General features: G+C 44.1%; 1 protein-coding gene across 1 annotated transcript in view; it reads right to left on the bottom strand.

Annotated features, from left to right (window-relative positions):
- Positions 1-16,380, bottom strand: part of MCF2L2 (MCF.2 cell line derived transforming sequence-like 2) — a 235,619-nt gene that overhangs the window by 15,818 nt on the left and 203,421 nt on the right. Inside the window, 4 exon segments of the mRNA XM_004382342.1 lie at positions 5,083-5,161; positions 5,337-5,429; positions 6,880-7,095; positions 15,007-15,132. Of these exon segments, the coding sequence (XP_004382399.1) occupies positions 5,083-5,161; positions 5,337-5,429; positions 6,880-7,095; positions 15,007-15,132 (514 nt within the window).

The raw sequence follows: 16,380 nt of genomic DNA, 5'->3' as shown, positions 1-16,380 counted from the left end.
CCCAGCTTCTTGGATCATCTGCTCAGCATACAGATTGAATAGGTGTGGTGAAAGGATACAACCCTAACACACCTTTCCTGACTAAACCACACAGTATCCCTTTGTTCTGTCCGAACAACTGCTTCTTGATCCGTGTACAGGTTCCTCATGAGCTCAATTAAGTGTTCCGGAATTCCCATTCTTAACCATGTTATCCATAATTTGTTATGATCCACATAGTCAAATGCCTTTGCATAGTCAATAAAACACAGGTAAGCATCTTTCTGGTATTCTCTGCTTTCAGCCAAGATCCATCTGACATCAGCAATGATATCCCTAGTTCCATGTCCTCTTCTGAATCCGGCCTTTGTTTCTGGCAGTTCCCTGTCAATATACTGCTGCCGCTGCTTTTGAATGATCTTCAGCAAAATTTTACTTGTGTGTGGTATTAATGACATTGTTCGGTAATTTCCACATTCGGTTGGAACATTGTCTGAAAACTTTATGAACAGCAGCGGAACATCATACACTGAAGAATGTAAAAATGGTTCAACTACTTTGGAAAATAGTTTGGCCATTTCTTAAAAAGTTAAACATACACTTATCATGCAGTCTGATCATTAAATCTTAGGTGTTTACCCAAGAGAAATAAAGACATATGTCCACAAAACAAAAACAAAAACTTCTACTCAAATACATATTCCCAGGCAGCAAATCTAGCTATTCTAATTTCACAGTTCTGGGTGGAACCCAGAAATTTGCATTTGTAACAAGCCCATTAAGTCTGATGCACGTCCCTGAACCACCCTTTGAGAAACATGGATCTAAGTGATCAAGCATTTCTAGAGCAACCTAGTGGCTAGAATGTTGTTTCTGGAAAAAACAAGTCATTTTTTTCCTGTCAGAGGTCACTGTGAGCCAGAGTCAACTCGGCGGCAATGGGTGGAGCTGTTACACGTTTCTGTCTCAGGTCTCCAGGACACCTGCAGTCAATTACCATCACACAGTATTAATAGTTCAACAGCAAAAGTCAACCAGAGATTTTTCCAACTTGCCTTTATACAAATTAAAATCAGCTATGTAGTCTTGTTACCCATAGCGTCACTAGAGGGATGTGGATCGTACTGTGTGACACTTTCAGAGAGGGTGACACCAAAATGACTGTCTATAAAATTTCTGTGCAGTGTTTCAGCAGAAATTTATTATTTTTTATAAAAATATCACTGTAGTTAGTTATAAACAACAAAAACACTTTTCATAAGCCCAGCTTACAGGTATCCATATACCTATAAGGCTAAAACTCTATGCTGATTTAGTTTTTGAACCTTCTAATGCCCTCCAGTCAGAGCTGTCATTATTACCCAATTACAGCGATGCTTTGAATCACGTGGTTTTGTCTGCAGGAGCTACAAGCATGCGCTGTTGTTTTGTTGCTGCTGCTGTTTTTACAGTCGCTGATTTTGCCACATTTTCTGGTGTTTTAGCTATAATACCGTGGTATTTGTGAGCTTATATCAATAACTTTTTTGAGAATGAAGTAGTAATTAAAGGAAAAGAAGGAGCGATATAGGGGAATTACAATTTACAGGTAACATTAGTACAAAAAACATTACTAAGGATTCTGTATGGTCTGGTACGGGAGAAGGTCCACGTGAGGGAGGGTGACATTAACCCTAGAGATACCACTGCTTGTTACTATTTCCTGGCAGAGCTCTACAGTTGAAATACAAAAAAAAAAAAGATTTCATTTTTTTGTGGTGAAAGACAAGTAGCATGGTGGTTTTCCTATCACATGTCTTAATTTATCTTTTCCCACATCTTATGATGTATACCCACCACCCCTCACATCCTCCAAGACAGGAAGAGTTTGAGATGGTTGCATTCTTGCTAAGTTTCCAAAGATAAAATCTACCTTTTCATTTTCACACGTTTGTCTTACCACACACACAAATCATTGCCAGAATAAAAGACGGGCGATAGATTTTCCACACGAAACTGGCACTTGTTAACCTCAGCCACATTACCAGACAGAAACACCAGAACTCAGCTGATGCTGCTCGTGTGGAGCTTCTCAACACGTATCCCTGCTGTTATAAGGCTCACTGGCAAAAACACATGTGAAAGGGTGAAGTCTACTCAAAGATGATTTTTAATTATTAAAAGGAGTACCGTGAGTGACATCAGGGAAAATGGCAGTTGGAAAAAAACCTCCAAAAATTAAAAAAAAAGCAAGAAGAAAACTGGCAAAAATGATCAGAAACAACGTTTCAGAACTCTGGAAATTAACCAAAGTCTGATATCAATCTGGAGAGCATTTATTCACAGAGAACTGCTAAACCTCAGTAAGAACAGTGAGCTCTGAGGCATTTCAATTCGCTCTACTCCCATCTCCCACCTCCATCTCCATGTTAACCCTTGAAATCAAGACTGCAATCGTGGTGAAGACAAGTAGGCTGGCAGCCTCAAAAGGGGGCAGAACAGGGTTGGACCTCCTTCAAAGCCTCATTCCTACATAACTGTCATTATTCAACTTGTCTGGGTTTCCCTGGAATACCCAGCTTGTAAGACTGTCTTGGAGCTTACCCAGTGGGTAAATCCTTTTCTCCGGGGCATTTGTCAAAAATGATTAGAAATAAGTTTTATAAATGACTTTTTGATTAATTATTTAATTTTTAATTTTAACTTTTTTATTTAATTCAGTTATTTAACTCCTGAGGCAATGGATGAGTTAGGGCTAAAAAAGGCTAACCAAGAAAAGTTTAAAAGGAAAAGTTTGGGAATGAGATGTCCATAGGGGCTTTGCAAAGCTCTGAAATATTCCTGGGACTCTAGAAGGCCATGTACATATGTATCTTGAAGAAATAATGTGGAAAGCTCCTCAAATTTGATGAAAAACTATAATTTATATACCCAAGAAGCTCAGCAAAGTTCAAGAAAGATAAACTCAAAGAGACCCACGTGTAGACAGGTCATAATTAAAACTGTCAAAAGCCAAAGACAGAGAGAATCTTGAAAACAGCCAGAGAGAAGTGACCAGTCATGTACAAGGAATCCTCAAGAAGATTAACAGCCAAAGGCAGTGGGATGACATATTCAGAGGGCTACAGAAAAACACAGGCAACTAAGAATTCTGTATCTGTAGTCAACTGATTTTAAATAAGGCTGCCAAGACCCATTGAATGGGGAAAGAAGAGTCTTTGAAGCCAATGGCGGACAACTGGATCTCCACATGCAAAAGAATGGACTTAAACCAGTACCTTGCACCACAGACAAAAATTAACTCAAACTGGACCAAAGACCTAAATGGCAGAGGTAAAACTATAAATTCTTGGAAGAAAACATAAGTGTAAATCTTCATGACCTTGGATTAGGCAACAGCTTCTTAGGTATGACACCTAAAGCATAAGCAATTAAAGAGAAAATAGATAAACCTTCTGTGCTTCAGAGGACACTATCAAGAAAGTGAAAAGACAACCCAAAGAACAGGAAAAAATATTTGCAAATCACGTATCTGATAAGGGTCTAGTATCCAGAATATATGAGGAATATATGAAGAACTCTTACAATTCAACCACAAAAAGCAAATAACCCAATTAAAAAATTGGCAAAGAATTTGAATGTAGACATTTCTCCAAAGAAGATATACAAATGGCCAATAAGCACATGAAAACTTATTCAACGTCATTAATCATTGCTGTTGTTGTGTGCTATCGAGCTGATTCCGACTCATACTGAGCCTATATTACAGAGCAGAATTGCCCTATAGAGTTTCCTAGTTGTAATCTTTATGGAAAGGAGCCCTGGTGGTACAGTGGTTAAGCGCTCGGCTGCTAACCAAAAGGTCAGTAGTTTGAACACAGCAGCCACTCCTCAGGAGAAAGATGTAATAGTCTGCTTCCATAAAGATTACATCCTTGGAAACCCTATGGGGGCAGCTCTACCCTGTCCTATAGGGTCACTATGAGTCGGGATCGACTTGATGGTAACGGGTTTTTAAAAATTTTTATCGGAGCAGATCACCAGGTCTTTTCTCCTGCAGAGCTGCTGGTGGGCTGGAACCACCAAGGCTCCTTCATCGGGGAAATGCACATCAAAACCACAATGAGCTATCACTTCGCATCTACTAAGATAGCCATACCAAAAAAGATGGATAATAACAAGTGTTGGCGCGGATGTGGGAGAAACCGAACCCTCACACATTGCTGGTGGGAATGTAAAATGGTGTGGCCACTGCTGTGGAAGACAGTTTGGCAGTTCAAAAATTTAAACATTGAGTTACCATATTACTCAGCAATTCTCTTGCTAGGTATACACCCCGGAGAACTGAAAACATACGTTCACACAAAAACTTGTACGTGAATGTTCATAGCAGTATTATTCATGATAGCCAGCAAGTGGAAACAAGCCAAATGTCCATCCATTGGTGAGTGGGTAAACGAAATATGGTACATCCGTATAATAGACTATTCTTCAGCCAGACAAAGGAATGAAGTACCAGTACATGCTCCAACACAGATGACCCTTAAAACATTACGCTGAGTGAAAGAAGCCAGGCAGAAAGAGCCATAGTTTGTAGGATTCCAATTATATGAGATGTCCAGAACAGGAAAATCCATAGAGACGGGCTTCGAGGGAAGAGGTGAAAGGGGAGTATCTGCTAACGAATACAGAGGTTTCTTTTTTGGGGCGATGAAAATGTTCTCAGATTAGATAGCAGTGATGGTTTCACAACCTCATGAATAGATGAAAACCCACTGAACTGTATACTTTAAAAGGGTGACTTTTAAGGTATGTGGATTCTATCTCATTAAAAAAAAAAAGTCTTTTGAATCTCTACCATTTTCTTGGGTGGTCTTGGGATTTCTGATGGAGAAGGTTGACCTTGGCCATTAGGTATGTGTGGCAAACGCAAGTAAAAGAAACACAAACACAGCGCCACACAACCAAACAAACCACAGTATAACCTAAAGCAAGCACAAGTGCTCCTGGGGACCGGAAACTTCCCCTGCAAACCGCCTTCTTTAACAACACCCCAGTACACACACCCATCACGAAGATGGAATCTGTAACACTGCAGACTAAGGTCAACAGGGGTAACTGTACCTTTAATATTGTTTTGTTGTTCCATCAGTAATTTACTTATTTCTGAAAACCAACAGTCTCTGATTTCTTTTGAAGCTGCCTGCAATTACAGATAAGAAAGCACTGTGAGTATCAGATCGCCCTGCCTATTAATGGCACAGGGCCTTTATTCTTTGGGTGACGTTTGGAATAAGCAGATAGAAAACACTTGTCAAGCCATGAGAACACAATAAGGAAAAAGCAGAGAACGCCTCTGGGGAAGGCAAGAGCTTTACCTGCAGGATGTACTTCTCAAGTCCATTTCGACTGGCAATTTCAAACTTTTTGCTGCTCCCCCTTCCAACTTGGTGAATTGAAAGTGTCGTCAACTACAGTAAAAAGAGAAGAGAAATGTTTTAGGCCACCATTTTCCAATGTAGAAACTGTCCCTGTCAGCCACTCTAATTCTTTCCACCCTGGACAACCTTCTTCTTCCATTTGTCTTCCAAGTGTTTTGTTTTCCTCTTCCAATGGGCCCTCATACCAAAAACACTCAAGTCAGTTGCCCTTGAGTCAATTCTGACTCATGGAGACCCCATGTGTTTCAGAGCAGAACTGTGCTTCATAGGGTTTTCAATGGCTATGATCTTTCAGAAGCAGATCGCCAGGACTTTCTTCCAAGGTGCCACTGGGTGGATTTGAACCTCCAAGCTTGAGGTTAGTAGCTGATCATTTAACTGTTTGCATCACGCAGGGACTACTTCATTGTCCCGTGAAACACAATCAGGTACAGCGCCATCTGTCTTGTCCGTTTCAAAGGGTAACACAGACTATATCTTTCCATATGCAGAGCTATAGCTCTCAGCCTTTAGGTGAAGACATCATCTCTCCTTTAACACCTGAATACAGTGAAACCCTTGATGGCTGCTTTGTTTTTCCAGGTCTCGCAAACTTTTCACCTTTGACAGCGTGTAGTCTTACTGGTTTTCTATCGCTCTCTGTTAGTGGAAAATTTTTGAGTTTTCCTTCTCTGACACATTTCTGCCTTACACAGGTTTCAGCTTTTGTGGGTTTTACTATTTCACAAAATCTCCACATAATAGGAACTGAATTAGTACCCATTAAGACCATCATTTAAAAAGGCTACTATGCATAAATAATTTTTATTACAAGAGCACCCATGTACATTCAAAATTGTGTGTGTGATATTTAGCTAGGAAACATCTCCTGTACATGCAAGAGACAGTGCTTGCTATAGACATGAGTCGCTAGACACACAGGGTCAGGATGGTACCTGCAGCTGTACACAAAGATGCCCATTGAGGACGGCACAGAGAAAGTGAAGTCCAGCTGGAGCCCTATCGCCCTTTTGCCTTAGGGGAAGGAGGGCGTTTTCTCTAAATCATCTGTACAGACAGGCTGCCTATGGTCCTTTGTCTCTCCTTACTTAGCACGAAGACACCTCTGTGCTGGCCCTGGCCTGACTCAGTGACTGACCGGCCTCGGGGTGCATTCGCTCTGCTGCTGGGCAATTTCACTTTACCTCTCCAAGTTCCAGTCCCCTTATCTCCTTATCTCCCCCCTAGGATTGTGCTGACTCCCCAGGTGCAATAACCAGTTGCTGTCAAATCGATTCTGACTCATGGCGACCCCATGTGTGTCAGAGTAGAACTGTGCTCCATAGGGTTTTCAATGGCTGATTTTTCAAAAGTAGATTGCCGGGCCTTTCTTCTGAGGTGCTTCTGGATGGACTTGAACCTCTAACCTTCCAGTAAGCAGCCGAGTGTGTGAACTGTTTGGTCCACCCAGGGACTCCCAGGTGCAAAGGACCCTTTTTACCTTCATAGACTTCTTAAAGCTGTAACGAGGAGATAGCCCCTGGTCACTGGGTTCCACTCGTATCTTACAGAACATGATTCCCTTTTCAAACAGATAGATTTGCCTCTGGCTGGGCTTAAATCGCATAAAATCCTTCATCTTAGAACGGTCTTTGTGAACCGTCCAGACGCTGAAAGGGCCGTGCATCAACAGCTTGCCGAGTTTCCCTACATCGTCCTTGGAGAAACAGACACAGAGAAAGAAGCCATTGAATTCCTTGAAAGAAACCTTTCATATTATAATGCGTGCTTATTTGAGGTACATAATCTTAAAAGTGCCACCCAGGCTGATCTGTCACAAAATCAAAACTACAACTTTGTGAGCCTCACTGAGGCCGGCATTATTCGGCTGTGTAAGGTAGTTAAGTTCGGCTGTATGAGGTAGAATACGTAACATAAAACACATTAGAAATACTTGAACTAAAGATGTTACCCCATTACCCTCCGCCGTCGAGTTGATTCCGACTCATAGCAACCCCACGGGGTGCCCAAGGCTGTGCATGTCTACGGAAGCAGACTCTACCACATCTTTCTCCCATGGACCCGCTGCCGGTTTCCAACCACCGACCTTCCAGTTAGCAGTCGACTGCTTTAAACAGTGCGCCACGAGGGATCCTTAAAGATATTAGGATTCTGATATTTTGTTTTGTAATTCATTTTAGGGTTAGGGTTAGGGCTAGAGTTAGGGTTAGGTTTTGTAATTTCATTTTAGAAGTTACATGTCTGCTTTGTTTTTGACCCACGAGTCCACTTAATTAGGACAAAAAATTAACATTTTAATTACGATCTGAGAGACAGAAATTCTGCTGCAGTTTGCAGCTACGGCAATCCTTGTGTTCGTCAGGAATCCAAGAACCTAAAGCCGCGAGGTTTGTTCTGAAAAGTGAGAGCTCAGTGTGACACGCTTTTTGCCAAGATGTGACCCTTAATGGAAATCGTAAACACTTTCAACTCTGCAATGAGCGGACGGTGAAGAGGTAATTCCAAATGACAGGTTTTTGAAGAAGTCCATCTGACTCCAGGGCACATACTCTGATGCCTCTCTCTCCACCAGCAAGCCTGCCTTACTCACGGGCGTCTGGCTGGACGTCAAATGAGATGACCCTTCTCTCTCTGAGTTCTCCCCAAAGGGGCGTAGGGTAAGAGAGGCTGGGAGCATGCTGAAGAGCAGGGAGGACCCTTGTATTTTATCTGGTATTTTCCAAAAATTAAACCACTTGTAAGCAGATAATAAAAAATTTATTTCCCTGAATCCAAGTACCAAAGGAAGAAAATTATTTTAGCAGGACCAGGATAGGGAAATTTCCCAGAGCTACATCTGGCCGAGATAAATCCCTGTGTTTCTGAAAGTTAATACCAGAAATGCGCGCGTTGTTTATAATTGACCATGCATTATTTCTAACCTGTTGTTTAGAAGTTGAGTGAACTGTGAATATTTTTTTTTAAAGAACGAATTGACTGTACTGTTGAATTGGCAAATGTTTTGTTATACGTATTTTTACCACAATTAAAAAAAAAAGCAACTGTCTGTACATCTGAAATTTTAAAATAAAAACTCTAAGAGAGTAAACTTGAGTCATTTCAGTGGTGCTTGTGGCATATTTTCTGTGCTAATTTTCTGTTTTTGCTTTGGAAGGGTTAGATGTGTAAGCTGCGGTGAATGAAGCCCTCGCTGGAGAATAAAGAGCCTTAGCCATAATGCCTTCCATCTTAAAAGCATGATGCTCCTGTTCTATGTGGCACAAGGTTCAGCTGGACCACATTCGGAGACAGACACTGGATGGGTCCGTGAGGAGTCTTGGGAAGGTTTCACTCTAGCTGCATCCTTCCAGGACCTGTTCAAATGTAGCTGTTCCAGCCTCAGTGATTGCTTTTCCCTTAGTTGGTATCTTGCACCATCAAGCTGAGACTTGTGGTGACCTCCTGCATTACAGAGTAGAACTGCTCCATAGGGTTTTCTTTCTGGAAACAGATCACCAGGGCTTTTCTACCGTGGTGTCACCGGATGGGTTCGAACCGCCAACCTCTTGGTTACCAGCCCAGTGTGTACCATGTGTGCCACCCAGGGACCTTGCGTTCTTCTTTAAACCCACAGAACTTGTACTAAATAGCGCGGGGAGTAAGGTGTAGTCAAGGCAGCTGGCAAGAGTAGCTGCTTCATATTTGCAGCCGGAACAAATGTCACTGGTGGTTTCTATTTTAAAATGTATTTATACCCCACCGCATTTCAAAAATGGTATACACGTTACAAAAATTGTATACACTTTATACAGAATAGCCAGGGAGAGAAAATAGCAGAGGAAGTTAGGGTGAAGTGAAAATAAAGACAGAAAACAAGACAAAGAGGTTGCTTAGAAAATCCACACAATCAAGCCGTGTAAACTTGCTGCCGAGGGAGGGAGGTGAGTTCATGATTCATTACGTCCAAAAGGCAAACGCAAACCAGTTGTTCAGGAAAAGACAGCAATTCCTTCCGGTCAGAGAATGACCCTTATAAAGGGTCATGGGGTCAAATACTGAGCAACATCCTTGAACACATCTCATAATATACAAGTTCATGTATTTTATGTAAAGCGCTCTTGGAGAACACACGGGGTGAAGTAGAAGAATCACCTCACGGCACGGCCACAAAGCAATTCTTAAGGACCCATAATAACCGGGGGAGTGGAGGGGTCCAGGTATAACCTCGCTCCTGACCTTCCTACACAGGAGGGAGTTACGGAGGCCACCTGTCACGGCCATAGGCTGCTGTAGAGGAAACAGCCCTGCTGATGGCCCTGGTGAAGAGGTGACCTATCACCTCTGAGCTCTCCCCTCAAGACAGCCAGAGCGGCTGGCACCTTTGTAAGCACTCAACCACAGGGGCACTACTCCAGAGCGGGACCCACAGGTGACCACCAGAGCCGGGTGTACGAAGACGTGCCAGGCAGCCCACCGGATCCCTCTCTGAACTGAGAATGGGGTGTGAGCTGTCAGGTGCTTTACGAGCAGGAAGGTGGTGGAATAAACCATAAGGAAGCTGAGTTTTGAGGTGAGTCACCAGAAACTATGAGGAAGAAGAAAAGACACTGACAGAGGGAAAGACCCGGGAAGTGGGCAGAGAGAAGACAGAGGAGCAGGCTTGTGGGGTGCGGCTGGCACATTAAAGGCGGAGCACGAAGGGCTGAGTCCCTGACTCCCTCCCACGTGCCAGGAGCTGCTGTGGGTTCCGGAACATCCAGTCCCATCTGGGCGAGCCTTGGGGCTCCGCCCTTGTTCTGACTCTTCCGAGGCTCTGTGGGTCAGCTTCTCCTATCAGCCATCATCACTGGAGGCCACCGGAAGGAACTGGTGCAATAGATGGGCTACCCACCCTGTGGGACATCTTGCATAAACTTTCTCAGGACCTTGCTGGTGATGGACTGGCCATTGTCCAGGAGGGCACAGGCTCTGCACAGTGTTGATGAAGTGCAGGCACCGACATTGGACCGTCGGCCAGGATGTGTGCCTCCGGAGGGAAGCGGGCCAGGGATGACTCCCGGCGTCTTCTCAACCGTCTGGCTCCTGTCTCTCCAGTCAGGCTGGAGGTGGTCCCAAGGCCACAGAATACACGCACAGCCTCTTGCAGACACTTCTCCACTGTTGTTGCTGTTGTTGGCTGCCACTGACTTGACTCTGACTCCCGGTGAGGGGACCTCATGTGTTACACAGTAGACCTGCTCCATGGGGTTTTTTTGGCTTTAATCTTCATGGAAGCAGATCCCCAGGCCTTTCTTCCATGGTGCTGCTGGGTAGGTTCAAACCATCCACCTTTGGGTTAGTAGCCAAGTGCAAACTGTTTGCACCAGCCAGCGACCTACTTGTCCCCTAGTGTTTATTCATTTGTTGGCAGTTAGCGAGTGTCTGGGGGCACGAAACCAAGTACTCAGCGCTGCAAGGGAACACTGACTGAGTCAAGAAGACAATTCAGTGATGCTCCCCTTAACCAGGTTTTCAACCGGCGCCGTGATGGTGTGGACGTCACTTTGGTGTGCTGAAGAAACAGATGGACGTGAGCTCTGAGATGGAGCACAGGGGTCTCCCAAACAAATAAGCAAGTGATAAGTCAGATGGCCATTTTGCTCAGATATGAGAATCTAGAATGTGACTACACTGACCAAATTCAACAGAGAGAATCAAGTGGAGCCAGCCTTCAGGAAGGGACCCCTTTTAGGTACCCAGGATTTCACTCCTGGCACTGACAGCTAATTTAGTAGAGGTATGTACTTCTTGTTAAAAGAAGCAGGGAACATCTGGATAAATGAATCAACACAACACCTAGTCCAGAAATAAAAAGCAGAAGCTGTGGGACAGAGGAGCTAGTGATTACACCAGCCAGAAGCAGAGGGGTTCCTTCCCTTCCAGGCCAATCAGTTACCCCAAATAACTGAGCTCTAAGGCCATTCACCTACGGGGGGCAGGCTGGGTGCTGAGCGCCCTACTCCATCCTCATTTACTGCTCATAGCCACCTCTGACGTTATGAGGGTGGGAAGACGCACCAGGAAATCCCACGGAATCAGTCTTCACTCAGCCTTATCTCTGCAGTTAACACAATGGTAAGGAAAGTGGGAACTAACACAGAAATAAAAGACCAGTCCTAGCTGTCTTAGGCTGGGTTCTCTCGAGAGATAGATAGATATGTATGTTGTATATCTATCTATAGCTATAGATATCTATGTATGTATATATATACATATCTGTCTGTCCATCTACCTATCTATCTAGACAGATTTATCTCAACGAAATGGTTCACGCAGTTGTGGAGGCTGACCAGTCCTGAAGTCCACAGGTCAAGTGTCGGCTAGAGGCTTCCTCTGACTCATGTGGTTGCAGGGGCTGATGAACCCAGAACTGGCAAGTCAGACGGCAGGCTGCTGGCTCACAGGGCCGCGGAGCTGGTGAATCCCAAAGTCAGCAGGTCAGATGACAAGCTGCTGGCTCAAGTCCCAAGAACTGGGGGTCAGTTGATGACAAGCCAGAAATAGGATCCAGAGCAAGCAAGTAAGCTTTGCCAGAACGTCCGTATACACATTGGCTGCAGGCCACACTCCTGGGGAAACTCCCCTTACAGCTGATTGGCTGATCGTATCAGATCACATCATGGAGGTAATTACATTATATCACAAAACAGAGGATACTTACATCAGATCACAAAATGGAGGATAATTATGTAATACTGAGGATCATAGCCTAGCCAAGCTGACACATAACATCAACAATCACCCTAGCCCGCGATAAACTTGCTATAAAACTCTTTTACTGTATTATATAAATTTATCTCAGAAAAGAAAAAAATGTTTCATTCAAGATTTACTATTCAACTTTGGAACTTGTTCCTGGCAAGTCAAGATTTAAACAGATTCCAAGTACATCTTAATCACGTATTGGGTTGAACAGAGGGAAAACCTTTTCTTGGCAAATGGAGGGAAGGAAATTACATCTCAGCATTCTATAAAACAATCTTTTTTAAAAATAAATTTTTTTCTTAATTTTTGTGACTAAATTAAACCAAGAATTGAGTGCAGACAACAGGAAGAAAACGTAAGTGTCTCAGAAGGAAATTTTTTCTAGTGTTTTGATTATGGATTCAGCCACTCAAGTTCAATGTCTTCCCTTTGCAAAACCAGGTTAATGTGGGATTTCACGTTGAGAGACATTGGAGTTATCCATGCATACGGCATGTGACTGTAAGCATCTTGTGATAAAGAAATCCTACAAAGCTGAGGCAACAAATCTTGGAATCATCAGGTTTGAGTTACTGTTGTTAGCAAACTCTAATCAGAGGCAGGGGATGAGTGTGGTTGAGAGCATGGCACCCTGGACAGGGAGTGAGAAGATGCAAGAAATACTCCTGGCTGATACCCACATGATCTTGGGTGAGTTAACTGTTCTTTCCAGGATCTGCTCCTGAATCAGAAAGGCTGGCATTTCCAGTACCTGCTCCTCTGTAATTCAATAGATTACACAAAACCGTCAGGATGAACTAGCTAATGTCCTAGGTGTAAAAGCAAGTTGAAGTCTTCGGGGAAAAGAAACTAAAGAATGGACGTCAAAGGCACAATTCTGAGGAAAACTTGGGGCAGGGGGTAGGGGGGAGTCATTTCCACCCAGTGTAAAATCTCTAAAACTCTATAAGCTGGTTCATCTCAGCTGTATGCAAGCTGGCTTCTTCTGAATGAAATTAGGATGAATTACTATTTCCTCAAGTTTTAATCAACTTCCTCCTCCTATGTGATTTCCACTCAGAATAACAGCTGGGAGCTTCCCGCCCTGTGGGTGGTTTCCATTACATTCATTTCAGTCAGGGATATATACCAAGGGTCATTGACACACGTCTCAAGATAAAAAGAAAAGAACAGAAAGATGCCTCAAAATGACCAGAAAAATTGCCCCCAACTTTTCTCAACCGAAGAAGGAAAAACCATTGCCAAGAAAACCTGCCCTCCCACGTTCTCTCTAGCCCCTGCGTGTGGTTGTTGAAGACCCTCTTGAATCAGGTATCAGGAGCAAGAAGAGAATACCTCAGAGACCCAGGAGACCACAGGGGCGTCACCACCCAGGGCCACAGCAAACCCCACGGGACAAAGTTTCTGAGAAGCTGGCCGGAGAAATACCATGAGGAAGGAAACACAAAGATCATGGTACTTTGCCCCTAGTTAATTTGCATAGCTTGACTTATGACAAGGACAGGAAGGGCACTTCACTGCCAAGGCCTCAAAAAACAGCACGTTAGGGACCACGTGAAAGGGGAGGCAAAAGAGAAAGGGAAGTATCTGTCGGAAACAGCGTTCTCAGAACGTCTGAACCCTGTGTGGTGGGCAGAACAACGCCCCTCTCTCCCCCAAAAGATGTCTACGTCCTAATCCCTGGAACCTGGAACATGTCAGGTCACATGGCAAAGGGGAATTAATGGAGCCCTGGTGGTGCAGTGGTTAACAGCTCGCCTGCTAACCAGAAGGTCGGCAGTTCAAATCCACCAGCCACTCCTTGGAAACCCTATGGGGCAGATCTACTCTGTCCTACAGGGTCGTTATGAGTCGGAATTGACTCGATGGCAATGGGTTTGGTTTTTGGTTTTTAATCAGCTGACTTTCAGCTAGGGAGATTATCCTGGTTATTCAGGCGGGCCCAATGTGATCACAAGGGTCCTTAAAAAGAGGAAGAGGGGGCATAAGAAATGGTCAGAGTGATGCAGTGTGAGAAGGACTCGGCCTGACACTGCTGGCTTTGAAGACGGAGGAAGGGGGCTGTGAGCGGCAGCCTCTTTAAATTGGAAAAGACAAGAAAACCATTTCTCCGTAGAGCCCCCCAAAAGCAAGGCAGGCCTGCTGACATCTTGGTGATAGAGACTATATGGTTCTTATGGAATGGTAAGATAATGAATGTGTGCTGTTTTAAGCCACCAAGCTTGTGGTAATTCATTATGGCGGCAACTGAAAAGTAACACGCCTGAGTCAAAATCTAGAGCGCTCCAAAGTGAAAAACAGTGGAATATTAATAGTGCCCCAGCAAAGAGACCGTACAATCACAGAGCAAGGTTTGCCTGAGGCCAGCCTGCTCGGGTGTAAAGCACAGCACTGGCCTCTGATGAGCTCTCTCATTGTTTTTCCCTCGACCATTTGGATGAAGGGACGTACAATATATACTTGTTGGGCCTCTCCTGGGGTCTGTGATGGAAAAGGGTATTAGACTCTCACTTTGGATCCATTTAAAAAATACCATCCACAGAGAAAATCTGACTCAGGAGGAAAATCTTTTGTATCTTTTATTATTTTTACTAATAGCAGCAGTCAGACAATAAACTCCCCCTTCGGCAATTTTCCCACCCGTTTTGTTTCTGGTGCGTGCAGAGCATGGCTCAGTGTTAACATTCAGGATGCCGTGGGAGACAACTCCTCTCCCAAAATGCCGAGGGGCTGACTGGAACCTTGAAGCACGGGTTTGCTCACTGACCCAGACTTACTTTCCTTTACCACAGCTGACGTCTCTAACTGTGCCGCGGCATCTCTACCTTCGTACCATTGTTCCTGTCATCTGTGTGAAATGTTCCAGCACTCACGAGGCACATACCGGACATCCAGTGACAGCTGCCAGGTCCACGGCCAACTCACAAGACTTGATCAAATCCTCCATTATGACCAAAGCTTGTTGTAGCTCGGCTGAGAATGCGGAATCCTTGGTCCTCTTTGGCCTGTCCTGTGGAAACCAATACACCTTGTTGGAAACCAAAAGATACACCATCTACCAAGCGAGGAAGGACAACAGGGCAGAGATAACGAGCCATGGATCCAGCCAGCACTGAAGTGACTGAGAAGGTGGGTGCATTTATCTCTTTCCCTGCTCCCAAAGGATAGTGGCTACAGCTTTCTGCTGGTTTAACTGTATTTAAAAACAAAAACCTGCGCCCTCGAGTTTATTCCAACTCATAGTGACCCTACAGGATGGAGGAGAACTGCCCCACAGAGGTTCCAAGGAGCGGCTGGTGGATTTGGACTGCCAACCTTTTGGTTAGCAGTCGAGCTTTTAACCACTGTGCCACCAGGACTCCTTCCATGTGATAGATAGATGAGCAGACTCATCTACCAGGCCTTCTGTACATTGTACTAACAAAGAATAGAGTTTGTAAAATCATGGACACTGTATTCCTGCTACATATAAAACATAGAGAACTCAGCTTTTCTAAAGCACAAAGAAAACCAGCCCTTTTAAATAGGCTTCTCCCCGCTTTACATGCCAACTCCTGGGAAGAGGGGGAGGTTATTGAAAACAACCATCTGAGTATCATATTCTTATATTTAAGGCAGAAGTCTTATTCCTATGGGTAAAATTATACTTAGAACCGTCCCAGGGGAGAATATTTGTAACCTCCTACAGAGGCAAAGAATGGCTGCCGTGGGGAGGTTGATTTCCGTCACAGCACTCACGCTGTATCTCCCCCAGCACCGCCCTTCCTTCCTTCTCTCCCTCCTCCACCCTCCCCACGTTCTGCCAACATTAAGGATGCCGAAGACATAACCCAAAGCAGTCTCCAGCTCCCAGATATAAAGCGTCAGCATTAAATGGAAAAATAGTAACTGCTCATGAAAGGGCCATCGTTGTGACACTCAGAGCATGATGGAGGTAACTGTTTCCCCTCGAGAGGCATTTGCTGTGGTTTCAGTACTGTATTTCCTTGCTGCTTATGTGGAATATTTATCTGTTACCTGGTAAATACAAACAAAGAGATCCTGGTTTCTTGTGTGTGTGTGTTTAAACAATTCTACAACAAAGAACAAATAGCTCTTTGCTGCTCCCCATGCAGCCCTGTCTCTTCTGTCCTCTACAGCAAGCTGTAGTTGAAAAGGTGTGTATTTTCGTGATCTCTGCTGAAGCGCTGGGTATGAGTGTTTTTGCTTTCAGAGATTTAAGTGACGGGGCTGATGAACGACACAGCTCATGTGCCGT

The sequence above is a fragment of the Trichechus manatus genome, unplaced genomic scaffold (assembly GCF_000243295.1).
Source record: "Trichechus manatus latirostris isolate Lorelei unplaced genomic scaffold, TriManLat1.0 scaffold00092, whole genome shotgun sequence".
NCBI lineage: Eukaryota > Metazoa > Chordata > Mammalia > Sirenia > Trichechidae > Trichechus > Trichechus manatus.
This window is presented reverse-complemented; position numbering and strand designations above follow the sequence as displayed.